The sequence below is a fragment of the Eublepharis macularius genome, chromosome 19 (assembly GCF_028583425.1).
Source record: "Eublepharis macularius isolate TG4126 chromosome 19, MPM_Emac_v1.0, whole genome shotgun sequence".
NCBI lineage: Eukaryota > Metazoa > Chordata > Lepidosauria > Squamata > Eublepharidae > Eublepharis > Eublepharis macularius.
The window spans coordinates 4,712,038-4,736,001 of NC_072808.1; the positions used below are offsets into that span (position 1 = coordinate 4,712,038).

The 23,964-nt window shown below is 46.8% G+C and overlaps 1 protein-coding gene across 2 annotated transcripts; it reads right to left on the reverse strand.

The window, feature by feature from the left end:
* Positions 1-22,507, reverse strand: AAAS (aladin WD repeat nucleoporin). Of its 2 annotated transcripts, none has more exons than XM_055003535.1 (17): positions 22,420-22,507; positions 20,787-20,910; positions 18,948-19,075; positions 18,154-18,266; positions 17,084-17,175; positions 16,098-16,144; positions 14,691-14,789; positions 12,217-12,360; positions 11,040-11,160; positions 9,443-9,567; positions 9,012-9,072; positions 7,863-7,953; positions 6,703-6,796; positions 4,716-4,783; positions 3,432-3,513; positions 1,873-1,957; positions 1-553 (listed from the first exon to the last, which is right to left on the reverse strand). In XM_055003535.1, the coding sequence occupies exons 2-17, from the start codon at positions 20,907-20,909 to the stop codon at positions 410-412; spliced, it is 1,617 nt and encodes a 538-aa protein (XP_054859510.1). In that variant the 5' UTR covers position 20,910; positions 22,420-22,507; the 3' UTR covers positions 1-409. The 2 variants fall into 2 exon arrangements, with proteins under 2 accessions (XP_054859510.1, XP_054859509.1); XM_055003534.1 differs by having other exon boundaries at positions 22,384-22,465.
* Between the last annotated feature and the right edge of the window lie 1,457 nt (positions 22,508-23,964).

A 23,964-nucleotide genomic window follows, 5' to 3' on the forward strand; every position in this document is an offset into this window, starting at 1 on the left:
ACAACACTCCTGTTTATTTCCCTTAGAAACAACAACTTCTGGATCCTGATTATACAAAGTCCCGAGGCAGGTTTGCTTTAGAGGTGCTGAAATGTCTCTGCCTTTGCACAGAACCAAGATCTATGCAAGCAGACAGACAGCATTCCTCCTTTTTATTTTCAGTTTCTGCCTCAGGTACAGTTACAAGGTTGTCCATCTCAAGTGGGTAGTCATTCAGGGGACGAAGGCTTCGGATATCCCACAGGTATGCAACATGCCAGATAATCCAAGCCAAGGGGAGGCCAGCTGCACTCCCAAAGTCAGACTGAGAGAAACTCAAGTCTCCAATGAAGATCTGTTCAGCTGCGCAGACTGCCAGAGAAGGACAGAGGCCTGAGCGGTGTGAAGTATCTGGTCGCCATACTGGGCTTCAGAGTTCCGAAAACAATGGCTGCTCCCGTGCGCTGCTTTGACTGCCCAACGGCACCAGTGGACTTTGCGGAGAACTAAAAGAGGGAAACGGACCGCTCACAAAGAAGAAGGGGATGTGGCTGACCTTTCCAGTTGACCAGCACTAAGAGAGAGAGAGAGAGAGAGAGAGAGAGAAATCGAACATGAGCCAATGGTTACATTACATCACTTGCGTCCACCCCTGCTCAGGCTGGTCAACTTCAATAAGCATATCTACCTGACTTAGCTTCCTAAGTTTCAGTGGCTATGGCCCTATTGAACCTATCTTTGCCGTAATTGCAAGGCGATAATTCCCCAGTGGGAAAGAGTGCACCAAGATGAAAATGTGTACCAACAAAAGTAAATCAATGCACTGAACACATGAAAGAGTCCCAAAACCATGGCAGAGGAAGCTGCTGCAGTGTCCCTGCATGAATTACTGTTCTGGAAGTATCAGCTTCTCTCAAGGGGAGGCAAATTCAGCTATATTTTTGCATCCAGAGTGACTAAATGAACCAATCACACCCTAAGGGCAGAATTTCCTCAGCAGGTTGCCTGGTGCATGTGAGTACACGAAGCTCACCTAGATCATTCGCATGCAGAAATAGAGGGCTCAGGATCCTCCGAGGACAAATAATTTGCATTCTTACATGCTCTCAATGAAAACTCTTTCCAACTGCAACAGCACAGTGTGCTTTCAGACTAAGAAACATTCCACACATGTTGGATAATGCACTTTAGCTATCATTTAGAAGTGGATTTTTTGTTTCACACTCGAAAAATTCAGTTCCAAATGATCTCTAAAGAGGATTGGAAGTGCATTATCCAACGTGTGCGGAATCAGCCTAAATTCAGACAAAAGCAGGCCTTGACTACCCGAAGTCTGAGAGCGTGCTTAAGGAATGGAAACTTCATTTTAATATATATATAAAATGCAGTTTTCTTCGTCAGATGCAGACGAAGAAAACTGTGGCTCTCGAAAGCTTATGCTACAATAAAGTTGGTCAATCTTTGCTGGCTCTGTAGAGAGGGGAAATTGACAAAGCCTTCCGATCTGTCTTTTAAAACTCCCTTCACTTTAGTGTCCTTCTGTAATTCATCTCTTAGAGCAGAACCACAAGTGACAAAAGGCACAGATTGGACACTTGTCAGCGTCCCTCAAGTTCTGATGGGAAATGTAGGCGTCCTGGTCTTGCAGCTTGGCTCTCTGACTGCTGTCCAACGGACTTTTCAACTGTCACTTGTCCAACATTCCGCCAAGCTGCCTACATTTCCCATCAAAACTTGAGGGAAGCTGACAAGTGTCCAATCTGTGCCTTTTGTCACTTGTGGTTCTGCTCTTAGACAAGCTAGCAACTGCTGCCTTTGTACCTATCGAAGACAGACATCTGCAAACTTCCCACAGGCTCCTCAAAGCCCTCCGCAGAGGGAGGCGACACTTACCACTGTCAGAACAGCTCCCTTCTTGAAGCAAGGGTGGAAAGAAACCAGCTGGGGCTGAGCACCATCTTCACCCTGTAAGAACCCACTGGGGGAAGGAGAAGACACAAAGGTGTGCTCAGTGCAAGAGACTCCAACAGGCTCCGGCAACTGTACCAGCCTGGGCCTCATAATAGTCGGCACAGCCCCTAAAAGACCTTCTCCAACTCTGCCCGCTCTTCTTTGCTGCCCTCCCTTCCAATAGCAAGGAAATCTACCTAGTGACACCCCCCTCACCTCCTTCAGACCCATCCTCAAAACCCAGGAAACCCTCTTGACAGAAGTGCATTTACTCAAACCCACCCTCCCTTGTTTCTTTCACATTTCTCTCTGGTTACTTCAGATCATTTTTAGCCGCCTTTCAAGTCCACAATCAACTAGTGATTTAAAAATCCACCACAAAGCCACAGATCGATCAATAAAGCTGACACGACCTGGCCAAGATCAACATCAAAACAAAGAAACCGGAGCAATGGCACCGCCGATACGTTTCAGAATCCACTTGACGCTGATGCCCTCTGAAGCCAGAAGCCGCAAAGGATGCAGAAGGAACCTCACAGGTGAGAGATCCCCACATCCTTTGCACCACAAAGGCCGCTCTGTCCCATGTTGCTATCTGATAGTGGGAGAACAAAGGGCAGGGTCTTTCCTGCTGACCAAAGGGTCCACATAGGTTCAGCTGGGAGAAGGCGGCTTCCATTCGGGGCTTTAAAGGTCAACAGAAGGACTTGGTAGCAGGCCCAGAGTCATACGGGGAGTTAATCCTGCCCCTACTTCCGTGTAAATTTTGGTGCGTGTATTTGCTAGATTCCACTTCCCTAAAGATTCAATGCTCTCATGGAATCACTTAGAAATTTTTGCTCTGTAAATATTGATGGCATAACACACCCGCTCCCTTCAAGGCCTAAAAGATATCAGGAAGCTGGCAGATGGCAAGCTGCGGGGAGAACACAAGGACACGCACACACAATACAGGAGCAGGTGGTCTCAGTTGTCACTGCAGTGAGCCTGCCTGCTTCCCGCTCACAACTGGAGCTTCCTATCACATGCGTGTACATTGTTCTCATGGAACTTGCGACAAAAATTAATATCTACGTAGCATGGGCATTAAGCAGCCCCCTGCCTGTCACTCCTTGAATGGCTCTATCTTTGCCAGCCTTCTAAATGATAGCCCTTGTTAACAGGGTGTTTGGCCAACTGTGGTTTTGGTCACTGAACAGGTCTGCTTTCTGATTTTTTAAATATCTTCTTCCCCTGTGGAGACTGGGATTCTTTCGAGAATGCTGTCAGTGTGCCTTTTAATTTTATCACAAGCCATCCCAAGCTGTTGAAAGGGTGCAGTAGAAAATGTTTTTAAAATAAAGATTTTGAAACTGGGTGGAATTTGATTATGACATCCCCTCCTTTCAAACACTGCCTGCTAGAAGGCAACAACGAAGGGTAAGAAAGATACGGGGCTTCTGGAAGCCGACCCATTTCCAGCTGAAAAGCAGCCAAACAACCCAAACTGCAGCGATACAAACCATGGCAAGAGCTCAAACACGGGGCTGTTGCGTGTTCGAAATACTGCAATGATGGTCCTACAGTTGGAAGAGCTGTAATTGCCTGCCAAAGAGAGGGAAGGAAGGGGGGAAAGGAATTGAGTAGCGTTCATGCAGATGGACTGTGGGCAAAAGTCTGGCAGAGCCTAAAGGGTGGTTTGAATGTTAAATGACAAAATGCTAGCAGTCGGTTCATTTCAACAGCAATCTATTTATTATTAAATTTATAGTCTGCTTTTCCCACAAGCAGACTCAGAGCGGATCATATGATTAAAAGACCCAAAATAAAACAGATGACAACTGGTAGCATAAAAAGGAGATACAATTCACAAATCCCCCCTCAGTAGTGCAAGTTGCACAGTCCCACATACAATCATTTTGGGCCCACAAGGGCTGCTGGCAGTCAGCGAGTGAAAGAAACAAAAAACCAGACGGATGGACGGATGGACGCACCCCTCTGGTAAGAAGCCACATTTGAGGGCCGCTTGCCTCAACCCCCAAAAGTCTGGCGGGATCTAGAAGAATGAATGACTAACATTTGGAATACCAGTGTTTTATTTCTCACTGCATCCCACAGGATTCTTTTCCTGCCACATGGCCTCATCTTATTTGCTGCTCACAAGAGTTCCCATATGCTACTAGGGTTAAGAGAAGGCCTGTCAGATTAAGAATCTGGTTTTCAAAAAAAAAAAAATTCTGTACAACAAAAGCAGGGCCTGGACCTTTGTCTCTGGCTTTAAAGAAGATCACAGAAGGCTTTAAAATGCAGATTAGGGGAAGAGTTATTTTAAGCACTGCAAGCAAAAGCTGTTGCATTCGGTTTCATTCTCTTTTGCCCAGGCCTGGCATGCTGTGACATTTCTTCAGTGGGGCTGGGCGAAAGCAAAAGGGCCGACTCTCATTTGAATCTCTGGACTTGCCTATACGTACACAAAACCACAGGATATATTCTGTCAAGAGAGGGATGCATGTCTGGTTGTTGTTGTTTTTCGTTCATGCTAATGCTCTTAAAATATGCAAGAACAGAGACCTGGTTGTGTCCTGATTTTGGCATGTATATATTTTAAAAAGCCACTTACATGTGTTCAAAATTGTTCTCGGGGGCCATAAGGACTAGAAACGCACAAAAGACGTTAACTGAAGGCTGAGATTCTCAGGATGTGGCATTTGGAGTGGGACTTGGACTTTGGCTTGTTGCACGTTGGTGCTGAATGCATCTGGCCCCATCCCTCTGCCCTATCCTTACCAAAGTTTCTAAGATCTTACCTCTGATCACCACTGCAAGCCTCTCGCCACGTGGGTCCCAGACCATGGAATGCACCTCCCCTCCAATCCTAAGAACACAAACATGCAGCGTGAGAGCCACTACAGGCCAGCAGAAGGATATTCACGTGCGGCTTGACAGATCAGCATTCAAACTTCATCCACTACAGAACGGCGCACATAGCAAGAATATCTCTCTCTCACACACACACACACGCAGAATCATTTCTAAGAGTAAAGTTATCATAACAGACCATAACGAATGGGCTATGATCGAGCAAAATTATTGATCAAACAAAGGCTGCTCGATATTGAACGCCAAAGGGATATAAGCAGGGCTTTTTTTTCCAGCTGGAACGCGGGGGAACAGAGTTCCGGAACCTCTTGAAAATGGTCACATGGCTGGTGGCCCCGCCCCCTGATCTCCAGGCAGAGGGGAGTTTAGATTGCCCTCCGTGCAATCTAAACTCCCCTCTATCTGGAGATCGGGGCAGGGCCACCGGCCGTGTGACCGTTTTCGCCGAGGGTGATTTAAACTTTTAAAAACTCCCCCTTGTTCCAGCTGACCCAAAGTGATGTCATTGGCCCTGAGAGCATGCATGCACTTTGCGCACGCGCAAGTGGTACCAGGGGCACCACCTCCCGCCAAGAGTTGCCCCCTGTGCTGGCAAACCACTGAGTTCCACCACCTCTTTTCTCAGAAAAAAAAGCCCTGGATATAAGCATTGTCCCAAATTTCCTGATTCCAGACAAGCTTAAATATGTTGTTGCCCCGGCACCTTATCTCTCTATCTTGGAGGTACCTAGTCAACAGAGAGCTTTCACCTTGGCAAGATGGCGAGTCCTCCCCTCCGCAGTTTTAGAGGGGAGATATAAACAGACTCCCATGAAGGAAAGAACCTGCCCATGAGACACCGAAGAGGTGGAATCTGTTGAACATGTACTATTCTACGGCTGTTTTTTAATCGGGAAGCCCAGCTAAGTATAATCTCCCTTCTGTTTAATAAATACTAAAGATGTTCTGCTGCTGATATTTTAAAGAAGCTTTTATTGGGTGCTAACCCACAGGCTACTATTAGCTGTGCTAGATTTTTCTCAGCAGCCTGTAGAATCCCTTGTCTAATATTAGGCATGGATTTTAAATTTTGAATTTTAAACACTGACCATTGGGCAGTTTAACCCTATTTCTTTATAACGTGGGTTTTAAACATTTGTACCTGTTTTGCACTGGTTGTTGGCCGAATAAAAGAATTGAATGATCTTTTTAAAAATGGACCAGTCACAACAGCAGCACTACCGGGCTACGCAAAGATAAGGCAGGGTTGCTTCACACTCAAGGGATTTCCACAAATATTTCTCCATCGGCTACCTATCAGTTGCCAGGTTCAGTTCAAGGCTATCACACGCAAAGCTCTCCGTGGCCTTGGTCCGGCGTACCTATGAGACCGCCTCTCTCCCTATGTGCCACCACAGCAGCTTCACTTATCTGAACAGTAAAGAGTTCAGTAGCACCTTTAAGACTAACCAACTTTATCGTAGTATAAGCTTTTGAGAACCACAGCTCTCTTCGTCAGATGCACGGAGGGTATGAAGAAATTGGCCAGAGATATATAGGCAGTGAGGGGAGTGGGGGAGAGGGCCACACAAATGCAAATCAGTTGCAAAAGTCATGAAAGAGGTGGAGTGCACAATCCAGGCTGGGTGTGACCCCCTTCCCTCCGCTGCTGAATCGGAATAGAATACCCTCCTTCATACCCTCCATGCATCTGACGAAGAGAGCTGTGGAAGATTTGCATTAGGAAGACCTGCGCTCCGCACCCTGAGATTCTACCAAGCACTGACCCTATTTCCTAGTTCCCCTTTGCAACATGAAGAGACAGAAACTTGCCTTTCAAAACGGATACCGAAACGGTCAGGTGGCTGTGGCAGCCGCCACTTACACAACACTCATGTTACACCTGCATGGAATCACTGGTCCATTTTGTCTCACCTCTCCTCCCCGTAAAGAGTCTCGAAGGTGGTTTCTGACAAATCTGCGACGACAGAAGCCGTTTTCGATCCACCCACCTGCCCTTGCAGCTCACCTGAAAGGCAGGGCAGAAGGCTGACTTCAAAGTTAGCAAAAGGAAACCGAGAAGAACGTGCCGGTGGGGAGAATGAATGGTACGAGCAGGATGATAAACTGTTCTCTGTGGCTAGCCAGGAGAGGAAGTCTCGGGTTTGAAACTGAAGAGGTGGCATAATTGTGGTAAGCGCTAAGTAGGGAGAGTCTTCCAGCTGCAAGACGTTCTCTGCGGAAATAACAACTGTGTAAAATCCATGTTGAGCTGCACAGCTAGCTGGGTGGCCTCAGGGGATTCAATCCCTCGCTTAGCTCATCACAGAACTGTAAGTCTGCAAGGGGCCAGAAGGGCGTTAAGGCCACCATAAGAAGTGCAAGACCCTTATGCTCAGTGTCTAAACCAAAGGATTCTCTTATGCTGTGAAATAGTAGAGAGTCCAGTAGCACCTTTAAGACTAACCAACTTTATTGTAGCATAAGCTTTCGAGAACCACAGCTCTCTTCGTCAGATGCAATTGCATCTGACGAAGAGAGCTGTGGTTCTCGAAAGCTTATGCTACAATAAAGTTGCAATAAAGCTACATTAAAGTTGGTTAGTCTTAAAGGTGCTACTGGACTCTTTCCTATTTTGCAAACTGCAGACTCACACGGCTAACTCCTCTGGATCTTATGCTGCAGTCTCTGATTTCTGTCTTTATGCAAAGTGAGAATGGAAGCGTTACTGGAACGGTCGGCCTTCTGGTGCTCTTGAGTACCCAAGGAATGCCCAGCGTTGCTACCATCTGGATTTTAACAGATCAAAATCTGCAAATCTAAACATGTCACACAGAAGAGTCAGGAGCCATTCAAAATGCTGAAGCTTATCTACTGACCAGTGGGAAATCTTGTTCCTCCCTCCTCACCTCCATTTTCTAAAACTTTCCCATATGTTACCTGTACACTTTCAAACACACCACCACAGCCTTAAGGACTAGACACATGCTTTGTTAAAAATAAAACAGTGTTTGTTTGCTCTAAGTTCAACTCGTTTTTGTTCTTGCAAACTCCACATGACACAGAGCATGGAGTTGTGCTTCGCACACACTCACCACTGTACTCCAAGAAAGACAAGGAATAAATCACCGATTCCCCCTGGACGGTGAAGAGTAAGCGGCTGCCATCCGGACTCCAGCATCCTGTCTGGAAAGGGAGAGCAAAGGTGCTTGTTTCTTACAAGCAAAGAACTGTAACCCTGATCTAAAAACATACTATGAATGGTCGAAGGCTTTCACGGCTGGAGAACGATGGTTGTTGTGGGTTTTCCGGGCTGTATCGCCGTGGTCTTGGCATTCCTGACGTTTTGCCAGCAGCTGTGACTGGCATCTTCAGAGGTGTAGCACCGAAAGACAGAGATCTCTCAGTGTCAAACTTTGACACTGAGAGATCAAACTTTGACACTGAGGGCCAAGCTACAAGTGAGGAATGACACTTGAACGGCAAGTGGATCGAGTGGAGAGCAAGCGGAGGGCAAGTGAACAGGGACGAATACACTTGCCGTTCAAGTGTCATTCCTCACTTGTAGTTTGGCCCTGAGAGATCTCTGAGACACTGAGAGGTCAAACTTTGACACTGAGAGATCTCTGCCTTTTGGTGCCACACCTCTGAAGATGCCAGTCACAGCTGCTGGAGAAATGTCAGGAACTACAATGCCAAGACCACGGCGATACAGCCCGGAAAATCCACAACCACCATACTATGAATTGTGCAGCGAGTTTGTAAAAATGCTGCACATGAAACCCTGCTAGGTGTGAGATACAGGCGTGACCACGGCGGGTGTGCAAGGTCAGGGGCTGACTCATAAGTCCTAAAGCCAGGGCAGAAGAGGGAGGTACAGCGATACTGAGATGAATCAGGTTGCCAGAAGCAGGTCCTGGAACACAGCCCATGTAGATGAGGGAGAGGAGTAGATGGACTAACACTTGCAAAGCAGGTGTTCAAACCCCAGCAGGGACACCTCCTCTCTGGGCAGACTGATCCGTGCAAGTAATGACCTACTTTGCAGATCGCTCCAAGGATGAACAAGATAAATGAACATAACCCATTTTGTGCCTAATGGGTGCAGGTGGGCTATAAATCGTTTTTAAAGCAGTAGAAGGCAACCAGAGTTTACAGCGACTTTTGCCTTTGTCGAGGCAGCCTTCTAGCACCCATTTTCTCTCTGCTTCAAAAGCTTTCTCCCACAATCCTCTGCAACCTACCCGACAGGGACCCTTGATAGTTGGCCACTTCTCGCAAGTCCATGTTTGCACCTCCCAGACTCTGCAAAAAGATACATAAAATGTTGAGGGAAAGTAAGATGGCTCAGAGTGGAATTAAATATGACAAAACGTTTAAAGAGGAACTGTAGCAATCAATGGCTCTCCTCGTATATAACCAGGGACTAGAATCTGAGAAGCCCCAGTTCAAATCCCTGCTCTGCCATGGAGGTTCGTTGGGCATCCTTGGGCCAGTCACACACTCTCAGCCTAACCTACCTCACAAGGCTGTTGTGAGGATAAAATGGAGGACAGGTGAATGACGTATACCACCCTGAGCGCCTTGGAGGGAAGGCGGAATAAAAATGTATTAAAATATCATGGACCAGCGGCTGCAGTAGTTTTATAAAGCTTCTAACTCCTCTTCTACTCACCTGAAGACAGCCGAAGGGGTGGCTGCTAGTACTTTGCTGCCATCAGGTGACCAAGCCAGGTATGTGACCCCGCCTCCTCCAAACCACTGCAGCTGGACACAGTTTTCTGTGGATACATCCCACACCTGAATAAGGACAAAAGAGGGAATCACAGAAGATGTTGGAAAGATGTGGATTTACCCGGCTAAACATTAGGAAGAACTTCCTGATAGTTAGAACGGTCCCACAGTGGAACGGGCTTCCTCGGGAGGTGGTGGGCTCTCCTTCTTTGGAGGTTTTCAAGCAGAGGCTAGATGGCCACCTGACAGCAATGCTGATTCTGTGAACCTGGGCAGAGCATGAGGGCGAAGGGAAGGAAGGGTTACATCAGTGCTTAGTTCTCGTGGCCCCTTCTTACATGCCCAGGGTAAAGCCGATCGCCACCTTGGGGGGTCAGGTAGCAATTCTCCCCAGGCCCGTTTGGCTAGGGATCCTGATGGAGTTTTGCCATCTTTTGGACATGGAGGAAGGGTCACTGGATGTGTGTGTGGAGGAAGGGGAGGTAGCTGTGAATGTCCTGCATTGTGCAGGGGGTTGGACTAGATGACGCTGGAGGTCCCTTCCAACCCTATGATTCTGTAGTCTCTGGCTCTACCCTGCAAACCTAAGCATCAAGAGAGGATCCACACATCCACTTCTTTCAGGCTTACCCGCCTGAAGCCCCTGTGACCAAGCCGGCAAGCGAGCAAAACGTACCAACGCAGCTGCCTGGGCTTATCCGAAGCTGTGTTTTTAAACGGGTCAAGCTGTGCCTGAAGGCGGACAAGGTAAAAAGCAGCTGAAAGCAAATGCCCAGGGACGAGGGGACCCAGCAGTAGTAGTTCTATGATTGGCAGCAAACACAAACTACAAAAGCAGAAAATACTCTTCCAGTCTGAGATTCTCCAATTTGAACCGTATCAGCTGCATCGAAAGCCGTCCCGGTTATATATGGAGGCAGCCTATGCAGGAGGGGAACGCAAGGAGGTGCGTTTGGATTGCCTCGGTGTGAGCCTAATTTGTCATGTATGTCATTTATAATAAACATTGCTCCGGTAATTCAAGAACCGACTGCCTGGCTCCTTCCCCCAACTACGGGGAAATGTCCTGCGGGATCAGCGTGGTTTTGGGCAGAGGGTCCGATCACCCCTTCGGTTCATTTTCACTGGGCTTGGGCTCATTTTTGGCCTGGACATCTTGTTGGAGAATGCAGGTGTGTGTACCATTTTTTTTGTGGGATAAGAGCGATCCACCGGTACGCTTTGGGTTGCTATCGGGTGCAGCCCCTTCCTCTTCAATGGATCTGATATAAAACCCTCTCTGAAGATGGGGGAAAGATGAAGGAGATGAAAGCCTTTACTCCCCCCACCCTTCAGTGACCTGCTGGCCACGGCCCAGGCCTCTCGTCACCGCCACACATTCCCACCTCTGCCCAATATCGCTCATCTTTCACCCACGGTTGGGAGCTACAGCTGCAGGAAGTGTTAGCAATGCCCTTACTTGCTCAGTCTTAGGTAGCTTTGGAGCTACCCTCCCACCCACCCCCCCTGCACAGGCAAAAATACCCCACTGAGCTCACCAGCATGGCAGTATCGACGGGCGAGGCTGACAGCAGCAATCTCCCACTGGGTGCCCATGCCAGACTGGTAACAGGGCAGTGCCCGGGGTGGCTGAGCACCTGGGCGCAGCCGGATGAAGGCCTGCGGGGACAAAAGACAGGGACGAGATCTTCCCACCAGGAACAAGAGGCACACCACATCTGAAGCACTCAAAGGCAGAACTGTATAGAGGTTCTGAACACCGACTATCACACTGGTTGCCCAGTGCAGAATTCAGTTCCCGGAGAATACCAGCTTTCCTTATGATTTCAGGCGGGAAGCCGTGTTGGTCCGCAATAGAAGAGCAAGATTCAAGTCCAGCAGCCCCTTAAAGCCCAAGGTGGTCTTTACGGTGTTACTGGACTTGAATCTTGCTCTTCTACTTACCTGACACACACACGTGCAGGCAGTCTAGCACTCAAAGGCAGAAAGAGAAGCACCTTTCCCAGTGCCTAGGGAAATAATAGGAGCTGGGGGAGGGGATCAGCCTACAGGGTTTCACAGCTTCAAGAAGATGAGTAAGAAGCAGATGTGTCCTTGTTTCTGGGCATGTTATATTGCAGTTTCTTTTGTTTTCAGAATAAAACAGGAGAGCAGCAGCACCTTAAATTATCAGCATAAGCTGTCATAAGCCAGAGGCATATGCACCTGAGGCCGTTGGCTCTGGCTCACAAAAACGTAGGCTGGGAATAGATTTTATTAGTCCTTAAGGTGCCACTGGACGCTTGTTTTGCTGCTGCAGACTAACAGCTTACCCATCCAGAATTTCTTAATGGCCACATCTCTGAGAAGGGCTGATTCCGCATACGTTGGATAATGCACTCTTTAGAGATCATTTGGAACTGGATTTTTTCGTGTGCGGAACAAAAAATCCACTTCCAAACGATCGCTGAAGCGCATTGAAAGTGCATTATCCAACGTGTGCGGAATCAGCCCAGGAAAGAAAATGGAGTTGGTGTATAAGGGAAGAAGAAAAGAAATGGGAAGCAGCCCACCTTCCCACCCCAAAACAAAAAACAAGAGTCTTTCATAATCTCAAGAATCCAAAAACTGGTAAACATGATTGTAACATGAAAAAACAATTGTGCCTGTGAAAGTCCGCATGGGCTACAGTCACTGAGTAAAGTGCAGTGAAGTCTGCAATTACCGGCTCTTTACCTGGTGGAAAGGGAAGTGGGGTCCAGATGCCAAACCAGGACACAGCTGTGGCACGCTACTGCAAGGATAGATGCGCACAGAGGTTTCCACGCCAGCGATGCCACGTTCCGCTGTAAACGATGTTTCAGGATCGGGATTGTTGCGCTGGAAAAGGGAAGCAGGACAGAGGAAACTAGAGAAGCAGGACCTAAAACCTGCCCCCACGAGAGGGACAATCACAGGTACAAGACATCAGAGCACCCACCGGCAACCAGGGTACAAGCGCTCTTGGTTACACAAGGTTTCACAAGCAGAGATTTTTGAACCTGGATTTCTCATACCTGGACTTCTCATAGCATCTCTCTCCCATTATGTCCCCTGCAGGGCCTTGCGCTCTGCGGATAAGCGGTTTTGGGTGGTCCCCAGCCCAAGGGACATTCGATTCGGCTGGCTTCAAATAGGGCCGGGTCCTTTTCTGCCCTGGCCCCAGCCTGGTGGAACACTCTCCCGATGGAGATCCAGTTCCTGCAGAACCTTTTACAGTTCCGCAGGGCCTGCAAGACTGAGATGTTCCCCCCAGGCCTCTGACTAAGGGACAGCATTTTGTCCCCCTTCTGACTGCCATACGCTCCTTTTGCAGCTGCCCTGGAGTTACATCATGGCCGTCCCGTGGTTTATAGTGACTTTGCCGTAGCCTGATTTGCTTGGTGGCGTCTGGATTTTTGTGCTATTTGGATTAATGTGGCTATAGTGTTTTTTTTGTATTTTAACAGTATATTTTGTTGGAAGCTGCCCTGAGCCCGCTTGCGGGAAGGGCGGGGTGTAAGTCGAATAAAATAAATAAATATACCTAATACTCCAGTCAGTGCCCCACACAGGTCTACAGAATCAAACAAACCTCTCCTTCCCATTCCAGTTGGTGCATTCTAGTTAAACATTCAGTGTAGTGTGCAGTGCTTACAGCATTGGCATGAAATTCACTGCGCCAGTCACTCCCTTGCAGCCTCACCAACCTCACAGGGTTCACGTGAGGATAACATGGGGAAGGGACAAACCATCTGAGCTCCAGCCTTGGAGGGACAAACCATCTGTACTGCTCTGAGCTCCTTGGAGGAAAGGCAGGAGAAACGTGAGATAAATACATAAAAGCAGCAGCTGAACTCGATTGCGCTGGTGAATGTTGTGGGTGATGACTGAAAAGGGAAAAAAAAGATACATCTCACTTTGCGAAGGGTTTTTCCCACAGCAAAGATGGACGGAAGTCAGCCTGGGGCTCTTCCCGAGGGCCACTGGCCAATTTCTCAAGACCACCAAGTGCCTGCAGAGATCCTTGGGAACGAGGATGAGGCACATCACTGTCTAAACTTGCAAGTCACTTTGTATCATGTTGTTAAGCAAAAAATGCAGACTTGGGGTTGTTTAACACAGACTGTGTGTGTGTTATATACCATCAAGTCACCTCCGACCTCTGGCGATCCTATGAATGAAAGACCTCCAAAACAGCCTATCATTAACAGACTTGCTCAGATCCTGCAAACTGGAGGACGTGGCTTCTTTTATTGAGTCAAGCCATCTCGTTTTAGGTCTTCCTCTTTTCCTACTGCTTTTCCTAGCATTATTGACTTTTCCAGAGAATCTTGTCTTCTCATGAGGTGACCAAAGTACGATAGCCTCAGTTTTGTCATTTTAGCTTCTAGGCTTGATTTGATCTAGCACCCACTTATTTGTCTTTTTGGCTGTCCATGGTATCCACAAAACTCTCCTCCAGCACCACATTTCAAATGAATCCGTTTTCTTCCTGTCAGCTTTCTTTATTGTCCAACTTTCACATCCATACATAGTAATGGGGAATACCATAGTTTGGATTATTTTGATCTTGGTTCCCAGAGAGACATCTTTATCTTTAACGATCTTTTCTAGCTCCCTCACAGCTGCTCTTCCAAGTCTCAATCTTCTTCTGATTTCTTCACTGCAGTCTCTCTTTTGGTTGATGATTGAGCCAAGTAATAGAAAATCTTGAACAATTTCAATTTCCTCATTGTCAACTTTAAAATTGTGCAACACAGACTAGCTACGCTTCACCGTTAGGATGTATTTTTTGCTTTGTCAAATCTAAGCTCACTGGTAGACCAATAAGAAGGCCACACAAGACTAAAGACCTGCGCCCGGTATTTATAGGAACTTGGAATTCCTCCTGCTGCTACTTCTCGAAGCGTCCTACCTAATTTCATGCCAGGACTGACCCCTGCCAATTAATCTTTTTTGGATACTCGATCTATTTTTTTCCCTAACTTACTGAGGCTCTTGCAAGGACAAAAATAGCAAATCTCTGCTCTAGATGATGCGGCTCATGGGAGATCTCAAGTTTCCTGAATGCCTGTTCCCTGCCTTGTTACAACTGACTTCCAGGAATACGCAGACAGGCCCCTGGACGTCCCATAACCCCAAAAGAAGCTCTCCAGACCAAGTCCGTACACAGAAATAACAGCCCTCACCTCTTGGCATTGTAAACACGAATGGAGTCATCCAGCAGGGCCACGGCAAACTTGCTGGTGTGGGGATGCCAAGCAAAAGCCCGGATCGAGCAGCCAGCCCTGGGAAGTTAAGAATGGGAGAAAGTTAAGAGACAAAGACATGTTTCATTTATGCAAGTGTCAAACGGATGCTACCGTGCAAAAGCCTGGCAAATTTGGAGTCAGTGGAACCACTACAGCATTCTTGATAAAACTAGAAAACAGTCCAGTAGCACCTTTAAGACTAACCAACTTTACTGTAGCATAAGCTTTCGAGAATCACAGTTCTCTTTGTCAGATGCATCTGATGAAGAGAACTGTGATTCTCGAAAGCTTATGCTACAGTAAAGTTGGTTAGTCTTAAAGGTGCCACTGGACTCTTTTCTAGTTTTGCTACTACAGACTAACACGGCTAACTCCTCTGGATCCTGATAAAACTGACAGTCAGCCATGTGAAAACACCTTGTGTGACAATCCGGACTGTGTAATATCGGTTTACTGAAAGCCTTGTTCTCTGGCTCTTGATTGTCCAGAATCCTCAATCAACCAGGACAGCTCAGACAGCAAGCTCCTCCCCTTCAGCCGCCATCACCCTTTGGCTTCAGGTACATGTGCACCCTGTTCCCACATCTCCAGCTAGCCAGCTTGATGCCTGTGGCTGTTGTTGGGCTTCCAATCGCCAGCGCTGGCAACGGACATTATCCTTGCATGATTCCTTCCCACCCCACCCTGTCTCAAGCTGCTGGAAGCTCGTTCTGCCAGAGGACTAGCGGGCAGCTGCCCTACTTGTCTACCAGCTGTGTAGGATGGTTCCGTGGCTCGAGGAAAGAGTCCCACCAGGTTCGGGGGCTGCCAGCATGGGGTGAGGTTTATTGCAGATTCCCCTGAGCAAGGAACCGGCAGTAAGCTTGAGTAACCAGCAACCCCTTATTCCCCATAACAAGTTTTTTACTATAAAAAGGCCATCTCTCTGACCTCTGCCAAATTTCAATGCTACGTGTGCCAAGAAAGTCAAAATCCTAATTTGCCTTCGTAATCACAAATGCAGAACAAACAGGCGGTAAATATTTCAGGGTCCTAAACAGAAGAAAGTGATCTTGCCTGTACTGTACGGCATAGCAGATTTATGCCTCTTTGCATAGAAGCAATTGCATATTAAGAATCACTGAAGAGACGAGTTGGGAGTAATGCCTGCACTGCATATTCTAAGAACTGAGGGCCAAGCTACACATGACGAATGACACTTGAACAGCAAGTGGATTGAGTGGAAGGCAAGTGAACAGGGAGAAATACACCTGCCGTTCAAGTGTCATTCGTCATGTGTAGCTTGGCCCTCAGACTGCAGAATGACGGGGGATGCAACAGAACACGGGAGCGCACAAGACTTACCAATCCACCGCTGGGGAGAATTCAGCTATCATATCTTCACTTGGCAACTTTGGAGGAAAGGAGAAAGAGAGGGGAAAATAGTACTTTGACAATAGTCTCATGTGGTCTGAGTAAGTTTCAAACTTGGGTTTCAAAGAAGCCATGTGTTGGAGTCAGGCCAGATTGAAAATACGAACAGCCATGTTGGATCAGACCAGTGGCCCATCCAGTCCAAAATTCTGCCTCACACAGTGGCCAATCAGTTACGCTGGAGGGTCAACAAAGCCCAGAAGTTTACTGCCTCTGAATTAGGAGGGTCCCTTTGGTCACCATGGCTGGTAGCTGTTGATGGTCCTATCCTCTATATGAATCTGTCTTAACCCCCTTTTAAAGTCATGTATGTTTGTACATTCACCGGCAGTGAATCCCACAACTGAATTGGTCACTGAGTAAAGAAGTATTTCCTTTTGTCTGTCCTGAATCCGTTGTCCATCAACTTCATTGTGTACCCATAAGGGAGAAAAAGTTTTTTTTTCTGTCCACTTCCTTCACCCAATGTATAATTTTATGAATGCTGAGCCTGTCCTCCTTCAGCAGTTTTCGCTCTAAACTGAAGCCTCTTTTGTCTTTCCTCTCCTGACATGAACAGGACTCAGAGCAGAACCACAAGTGACAAAAGGCACAGGTTGGACACTAGTCAGCTTCCCTCAAGTTTTGAGGAGAAATGTGGGCATCCTGGTCTTGCAGCTTGGCTCTCCGACTGCTGTCCAACAGACTTTTCAACTGTCACTTGTCCAACATTCCGCCAAGCTGCCTACATTTCCCATCAAAACTTGAGGGAAGCTGACAAGTGTCCAACCTGTGCCTTTTGTCACTTGTGGTTCTGCTCTTAGTTGACACAGCTGTCACCCCAGCCAGACTCCGTGCTTGGACTGTCACCCTCTCCTGCTTTCAGTCACCACCTTTGTATTTCTGTCTTGCTCAAGCCAACGTTGCTCAAACCTCACCGACAAATGGGGAAAGAAGGAGCCGTGGAGGGAGGAGACCCAACGACAGAGCGCTAGCGTACAGCGGGATCCAGCTTTCAGCCATTGGACAGCTGCAAGGAAAACAGAGGACATGATCAGGTGGGAATTTTTATCTACTTATTTACTTTATAGTCCGCCTTTCTTGCTGAGGCTCATGGCTGATTGCAGGATATAAAACAGAGCAATCAGACGGCGCAAGACAGCCACTGAACAATGCAGTAAGACTAGAATTACAGAATTCTAGAGTGCCAGTAACTTCTGAAAAAATAAGGGTTTTCCAAGCCAAGTTCTGTTCCAGATTGACAGATGCCATGCTGTGGTTCCTCCCACCCCATTTATCCATGAATCTATGTATGGCAATTCTCTCTCTCTCTCTCTCTCGCATCTTTCTTTTCAATCAAAGAGAATAAGATCCTTGCATAATGCTGGTTTATTATTAACTAATCTGGGGCCTTCCAGTCTATTATTTAATGAGAATTACTTCTGAGTCATGAACAATATCATGAACTGCTCTCTCCCCACCACCTACGAGACGTTACCAAGTTTTATTCTATACTAGAAACAAAACATGGACTAGGAAGAGAACCAGATACGATGCTATCAGCTTAGCAGCGCACAGAAAAATTATGTCATATAAAAGCTTTTGATAAGTGACTAGATCAGTTCTTTATGAAGCCTGGATTTTTCTAGGGTATCATCATCATCATCATCATCATCAATCATCATCATCAATCATCATCATCATCTATAGTCTGCTCTCCCCATAAGTGGATGCAAAAGCTACTTTGCATCAGCCAGTGAGCTACTTGTTGGAGACTTCCAAAATGTATTTCCTCCGTCTCAGGCAATTCAGGTATTTCAAGGCAGAAGTAACATTACAAAGGCCATGGGCTGCCATCCAAAATGCCATCACAGTGTGTGTTTCCCAACAGGGAGACTGTATTGTTGGCTGGCACAGGAACGCACAATTTGATGATGTCAGGGCACAACGCAATTGCTGCTATTTGTCCTGTAAAGAAACTAAAGGCTCCAGGTGCTCTAAAAGTTACCTAGTTGTTTTGCAGAGTCTGTCCAGGATGGCTCGCCCAACTCCTGGTTCAAGTCGCCCTCCCCTTCTGCATTCGCAAGCTCTTCGAGCACTCCGGCCACCCCGACGTCACGCCTAGCAGAGAAAATTCTGTGATCTCTGTAGAGTGCCAAAGTAACCTGTGCACACTTTCTGCACCTGTTTTCACACCACATAAAAGCCCGTCTGGATATTCTTCAGGTTTCTTTCCAGCAACTCTCTAATCCTCCCAGGAAGATAAGCATGAGATCCCCAGGGGGAACTACTTGAAAGGCTCAGAAACTACCCTTCTTTCTGGTGAGCGACGAGGATGATCAGGGGTCTGGAGATGGAGCCCTACGAGGAAAGGCTGAGGGCCTTAGGAATGTTTAGTTTGGAGAAGAGGAGATCGAGGGGGGACATAATTTCTCTCTTTAACTTTCTGAAAGGCTGTCATTATTCCAGTTGGCAGCAGAGGACAGGTCCTGAAGCAATGGGCTTAAATTATATGCAGAATAGTACCGGCTGGATAGTAGGAAAAACTTATTCAAGGTCAAAGCAGTTCAAAGGTGGAATCAGCTGCCTACTGAGGTGGGTGAGCTCCCCTTCACTGGCAGTTTTCAAGAAGAGGCTGGACGAATATTTGTCAGGGATGCTTTAGGCTCATCCTGCATCGGGCAGAGGGTTGGACTAGAAGGTCTGTATGGCCCCTTCCAACTCTGATACTGTTGACTGGGGCAGATCCTGGCTTAAACCTAAGGATCTTCAGCCATCCTGTCTAACCTGACCCAAACTCACCATGCATTGATGCACCTCTTCCACAGCATCTCCCGGTGATGAACGAAGGCTGGCTTAGCGCTGTGTTCCAGTCGACTGTGAGCTTTCAAAGTTTCCTTTGGGATGGTCAAAGTGGGCAAGTCTTCCACCTGCACAACCAGCCAAACATCCAAAGTTGGTGTAAAAAACTTAATTTGTACAAAAGAACTTGGAGGCAGCCACGGGGGATAAGGGCTTGTCGACATTTCAATTTGAGGACAGCACTTACATGGGGAGCAGTTTGTATGCAAGTGTAGGAATCCATCAATCAGTTTATTCTTGTGGTTCATGACCAGCACATGTCAGTTTAACAGATTATAACAAAATTGGAAGGATTTTGAGAAATTAACAATAATAGAATTCACAAAAATGAGATCAGGACAGCGCCCACCCTCCTAGCTTTCTGCAAACGATGCAAAACTGAATTATTCAAAAAGGTTTGTGTATTGCAAGGAGGGGCTCTCAGATGCTCCGCTAATGAGTTAGGGACCATAGACTTCACCACTATGTTACTTTACGTACTATCTGTTGATTTAAATATGTGCTCCTATGTCAGCCCTAGAATTGCTTATGTTCTGTTTCAGCATTTCTTCAACTCTGTACTGGATTCTTACTAATGCTAAGTCTAATACTAATGCTAGGGTTTATTTACCCTATGGTATTGTTTATGAAATTGTCCTTGATACTATGTGATCTACTTTGAGTCTCAGTAAGAAAGGCAGACCATAAGTGACATAAATAAAATCAATAAATAAAAAGCAAGGCTCAATATTATCAAGAGGACCACTTAATTCATATATCGAATACCTTCTATAGCTGTTCCTTGCAAATTTTATAGGCCGTGGCAAGGAATCTGGCGCAGGCAAATGAAAGCTAAGGAATTACGCCAGATAAAAACTTGTTGGGAATTTCTGATGCAGGGAGTATGGGAAACCTCCTAAGCAAAGGTTGTAAGATATTCACACGAGCTTCCTGATAAAAGCTGCCATAAAGCAGAATATGCTCGATTATCTTAACCTTGCCTGCTCCACGGGGCAGACCCTCCCTGCCATTGGGATCTTTTTGTAACGACCCTCAACAACCGCAGAGGGAAATGCAAGTTCAGGAATTAGAACTAAGTGTGGAATTTGGCATCAGGAAAAATCTCACGTTTAAATTTTAATTTTAATACAATAGAAAGGCAATCCTTTGACTTCTGACGGATTGCCCAGAATGACTTTAGAGACTGCAGTGGACGTGCTATCAACAGGACTCATGCAGTAGCTATTACCATTTTTAAGGACGGTTATTCTTTCCTAGTAACTTCCTGTAACTGGGAACCGGCCTGTTCAAGGTCAGTATGTATGCTATACTGTCACAGACTGACCGATATGATTTTCGTCTCCTCCCTCTTGCTACATTTCCTATATATATATAAGGATCTTAATAATAGAAGCAATGGACCAGTGATATATTCAGACTACTGAGATATCTCATTTGTACTGATGAACATCTGAGCGACTTTACCCCTAAACTGGACAGCAGATCTTGATATTTCTAGCAATGGGATGCATGCAGTTTTTGATGTCAAAATTATTACAATCATCTTTGCTCTCTAGCATGTGTGTGTGTGTTTGTTTATACTCACAGAGGGGTGGATTCTTAGGCCTTCTGTTATAAACTCTGTTTATCCCCGTGAAAAAAGACCAGCCCATTTTTCCTCCCTCTCCACTGAGCGCCCCCTCCAAGGACTGTTAAGCCCTCCCTCTCTTAAGACTGGCTGCTGGAAGGACAAGCGACATCTTGGCTGGCTTCTGACTGGGATCCACAGCCGTTGCTCACCTGTGCTTGGACAGGACGTGGAAGCTTCTCATTGCCACGCCCAGAAACCAGCGCATTGTTGTATTCATACAGGGTGATGTCTCCTGGAGGTGGCGGGGGCGGGAAGAGTGCTAGGGAACACATCCTAGCGGGGAGAGCCAGGAAGAAACAAGAGAGAGAGTTGGTCAAACAGGGGAGCACTATAGAAGTAAGCTACTGCAATCAACTTGCATTTGGAAATCATAAAGCTGACTCCCTCAAAATCCAAGCCAGAAGGAGTAACAGAACTCCCCTACCCCAAAATTCCATCCCATAGGCAGCTTGTCTCGATTCAGTCCACATGGACGCATGGTCTTGAGCTTTGTTATCAGTTGCAATTCCGCAGTCTCTCTGACAATGTCTCAACTGATAACGAAGCTCAAGACAATGCACCCACCTGGACTGAATCAAGACTGGGCTTCCTGTCTCATTACCAATGCTTATTTCTCCACACCCACTACCCCTCTGCATACCCCAATCTATTCAATCATGCCTGCCATGGTTATTCACCGGCTATTGTCATTTGGCTTCTGCAGTCACTCCACTCTCCGTGATATAAGGACAGATGGACTCTCATTTTAGCTGTACCGGAAGAAGTGAGCTGTGGTGACCAAAGCTCCTACCCTACCACCAATGTTGTTAGTCTTAGAGGTGCTACTGGACTCTTGCTCTTTTCTACTGCTAACTGGATTATTCAAAAAGGCTTTTGTATTGTAGGGAAGGGCTCTCAGATGCTCCGCTAATGAGTTAAGGATCAGACTTCACCACTATGTTGCCTTACATATTACCTGTTGTCTTAAATATGTGCTCCTATTTATTTATTTATTTTATTTTAGCCCTCCCTCTGCACAAATGGGCTCAGGGCAGGGTAAAATAAAATGCTCAGTGCACATTAAAACATATAAATACATTTAAAAATCCAAACCACAAAACATACGGAACAGCATCTCAGAGCTTCATGCAGTCTAGTGCCAGCCCTAGAGTTGCTTATGTTCTCTTTCTGCATTTCTTCAACTGGATCCTTGCTAGGGTTGCCAGCCTCCAGGTAATGGCTGGAGATCTCCCGGAATCACAACTGGTCTCCAGGCCACAGAGACCAGTTCACCTGGAGAAAATGGCTACTTCTGGGGGTGGACTCTATGGAATTATGCCATGCCAAAGTCCTTTCCCTCCCCAAACACCACTTTCTTCAGGTTTAACCCCCCCCCCCCCAAAATCTCCAGGAATTTCCCAACTTGGAGCTGGCAACCCTAATCCTTGCTAATGCTATGTCTTTGTAAACGTGTATTTATTTACCCTATGGGCATTGTTCATGAAAATGTCCTTGATACTGACTGTACTAGTCTCACACTGTGTAACCCGCCTTGCTAAAAATAAAAATAAACACAGCTACCCATCTTGATCTCCCATCACAGAAGCAGCCCACTTCAATGCCACCATCTCATTTCTCTGCACGTGTGAATCCAGCAGCAGAGCAGAGCTTCCAGCGGACATGCAAGGGCTGGCATCCTCTTGACATTTCATTGCAATATGTGGCCCCTCCAAATAAAAAGCAGAGGGGGAAGCAAAGCTTGCTTACCCCTCCAGTTTACCTCCTGCAGCCCCCTTCACTCACCCCAGCCCTGGACTTCTCCAAGTTCAGCCTTTTGGGTTCCCAGGAGGGGGGGGGGAGAAGAACGGAACTCGTTTTGCGCAAGTTTGGCTTTTCCCGGGCGCCGTTCAGACCACACTAACGGGTGCCGAGAGAGACCAAATCTAGGCAAGAAGCGAAACGCCTCCCTAGCCAATCCGAGACGCGCAGCCTCGGTGGCCACCGACCCGGGGCGCGAGCTCCTGCGCACTCTCAGCCTCGCTGCTTCTAGGTTAGGCAACTGGAGCTTCGCGTTTTTCGCCCCGCGGGCAGCCAACGCACAAACCGGGATAATCAAAGGGCCAACTTTATTTTCATTTTTCAAAGGGGAACTCTGCAGCATGCACACGCCATAAAAACCCACTTGCAAAGCTCATAGCAGGGCAGGCGGGGCAGTGCAGGCAGGATGCAAACACATCCCGGGTCGCCTCGGTTCGTGCATCCCTTATTTTTATTTATTTTATTTATGTCATTTGTAGTCCGCCTTTCTCACTGAGACTCAATTTTTATTTTATTTATTTATGTCATTTATAGTCCGTCTTTCTCACTGAGACTCAAGGCGGATTACATAGTGTGAGATCAGTACAATCAGTATCAAGGACATTTCCATACAGTGTCAAGGATATTTGGCTCCCAGCCCAGCGCCATCACATGCTCGTCCTTTCAAGCCTTCTTTAATACTCCCACGTCTTATCCCTCAAACTGCAAGGTCTATGGATCAAGGATAATAGTATTGGGGGGGGGGGCTCCTGTCCCTACCTGAAGGCACCGAGCCCCCTTTCATCTCCTGGGTGTCTTCGTGTCAGCTTTCTTTTAATCAGATAGGAGGACTGTATTGTAGGGAGGTGGTGTCAAAGAGATGCTTTCCTAACAAGTTAGGGACCATAGACTTCACCACTATGTTGCCTTACATACTATCTATTGCTTTAAGTGCACTCCTATGTACTACCTGTTGCTTTTAGTATGACCCTACTGTGTAGTTCTGTGTTGTCTAATGCCAGTCCAAGAATTGCTTATGCTCTGTTTCAGCATTTCTTCAACCCCATATTGGATTTTTGCTAATGCTATGTCTTTGTAAACTTGCATTTATTTACCCTATAGCATAGTTTATTGAGATGTCATTGATATTGACTGTGCTGATCTGAGAGCCAAGCTACAAGTGATGCCTGACAGGTTGGACGCTTGTCAGCTTCCCTCAAGTTTTGATGGGAAATGTAAGCGTTTTGGTCTTGCAGCTTGGCTTTCCATTTAATTGAAGTATATAGAGCGGCAGTCTATGGGAGGGAGAACATGTGGTCAGGAGGGGAGTGCAGACGTTGGGCTCTCGCCGGGTGCCCCCTTTCCCCTCTGCTGGGTGTGTGGTGGGGAGTCTGTAAACTTCAGTTAAATGGAGAGCCAAGCTGAAAGACCAGGATGCCTACATTTCCCATCAAAACCTGAGGTAAGCTGACAAGTGTCCAGCCTGTGTAAGGCGTCACTTGTAGCTTGGCTCTCAGACTATGTAATCCAATTTGAGTCTCAATGAGAAAG

Coding starts and splice junctions, on each gene's coding strand:
- AAAS (XM_055003535.1), bottom strand. CDS start 20,909: ATGTGTTCCCTAGCACTCTTCCCGCCCCCGCCACCTCCAGGAGACATC. Junction 14,790..16,097: donor TTCTCCCCAGCGGTGGATTG/GTAAGTCTTGTG, acceptor TTAACTTCCCAG/GGCTGGCTGCTCGATCCGGG. Junction 7,954..9,011: donor CTATCAAGGGTCCCTGTCGG/GTAGGTTGCAGA, acceptor CTCCCTTTCCAG/ACAGGATGCTGGAGTCCGGA.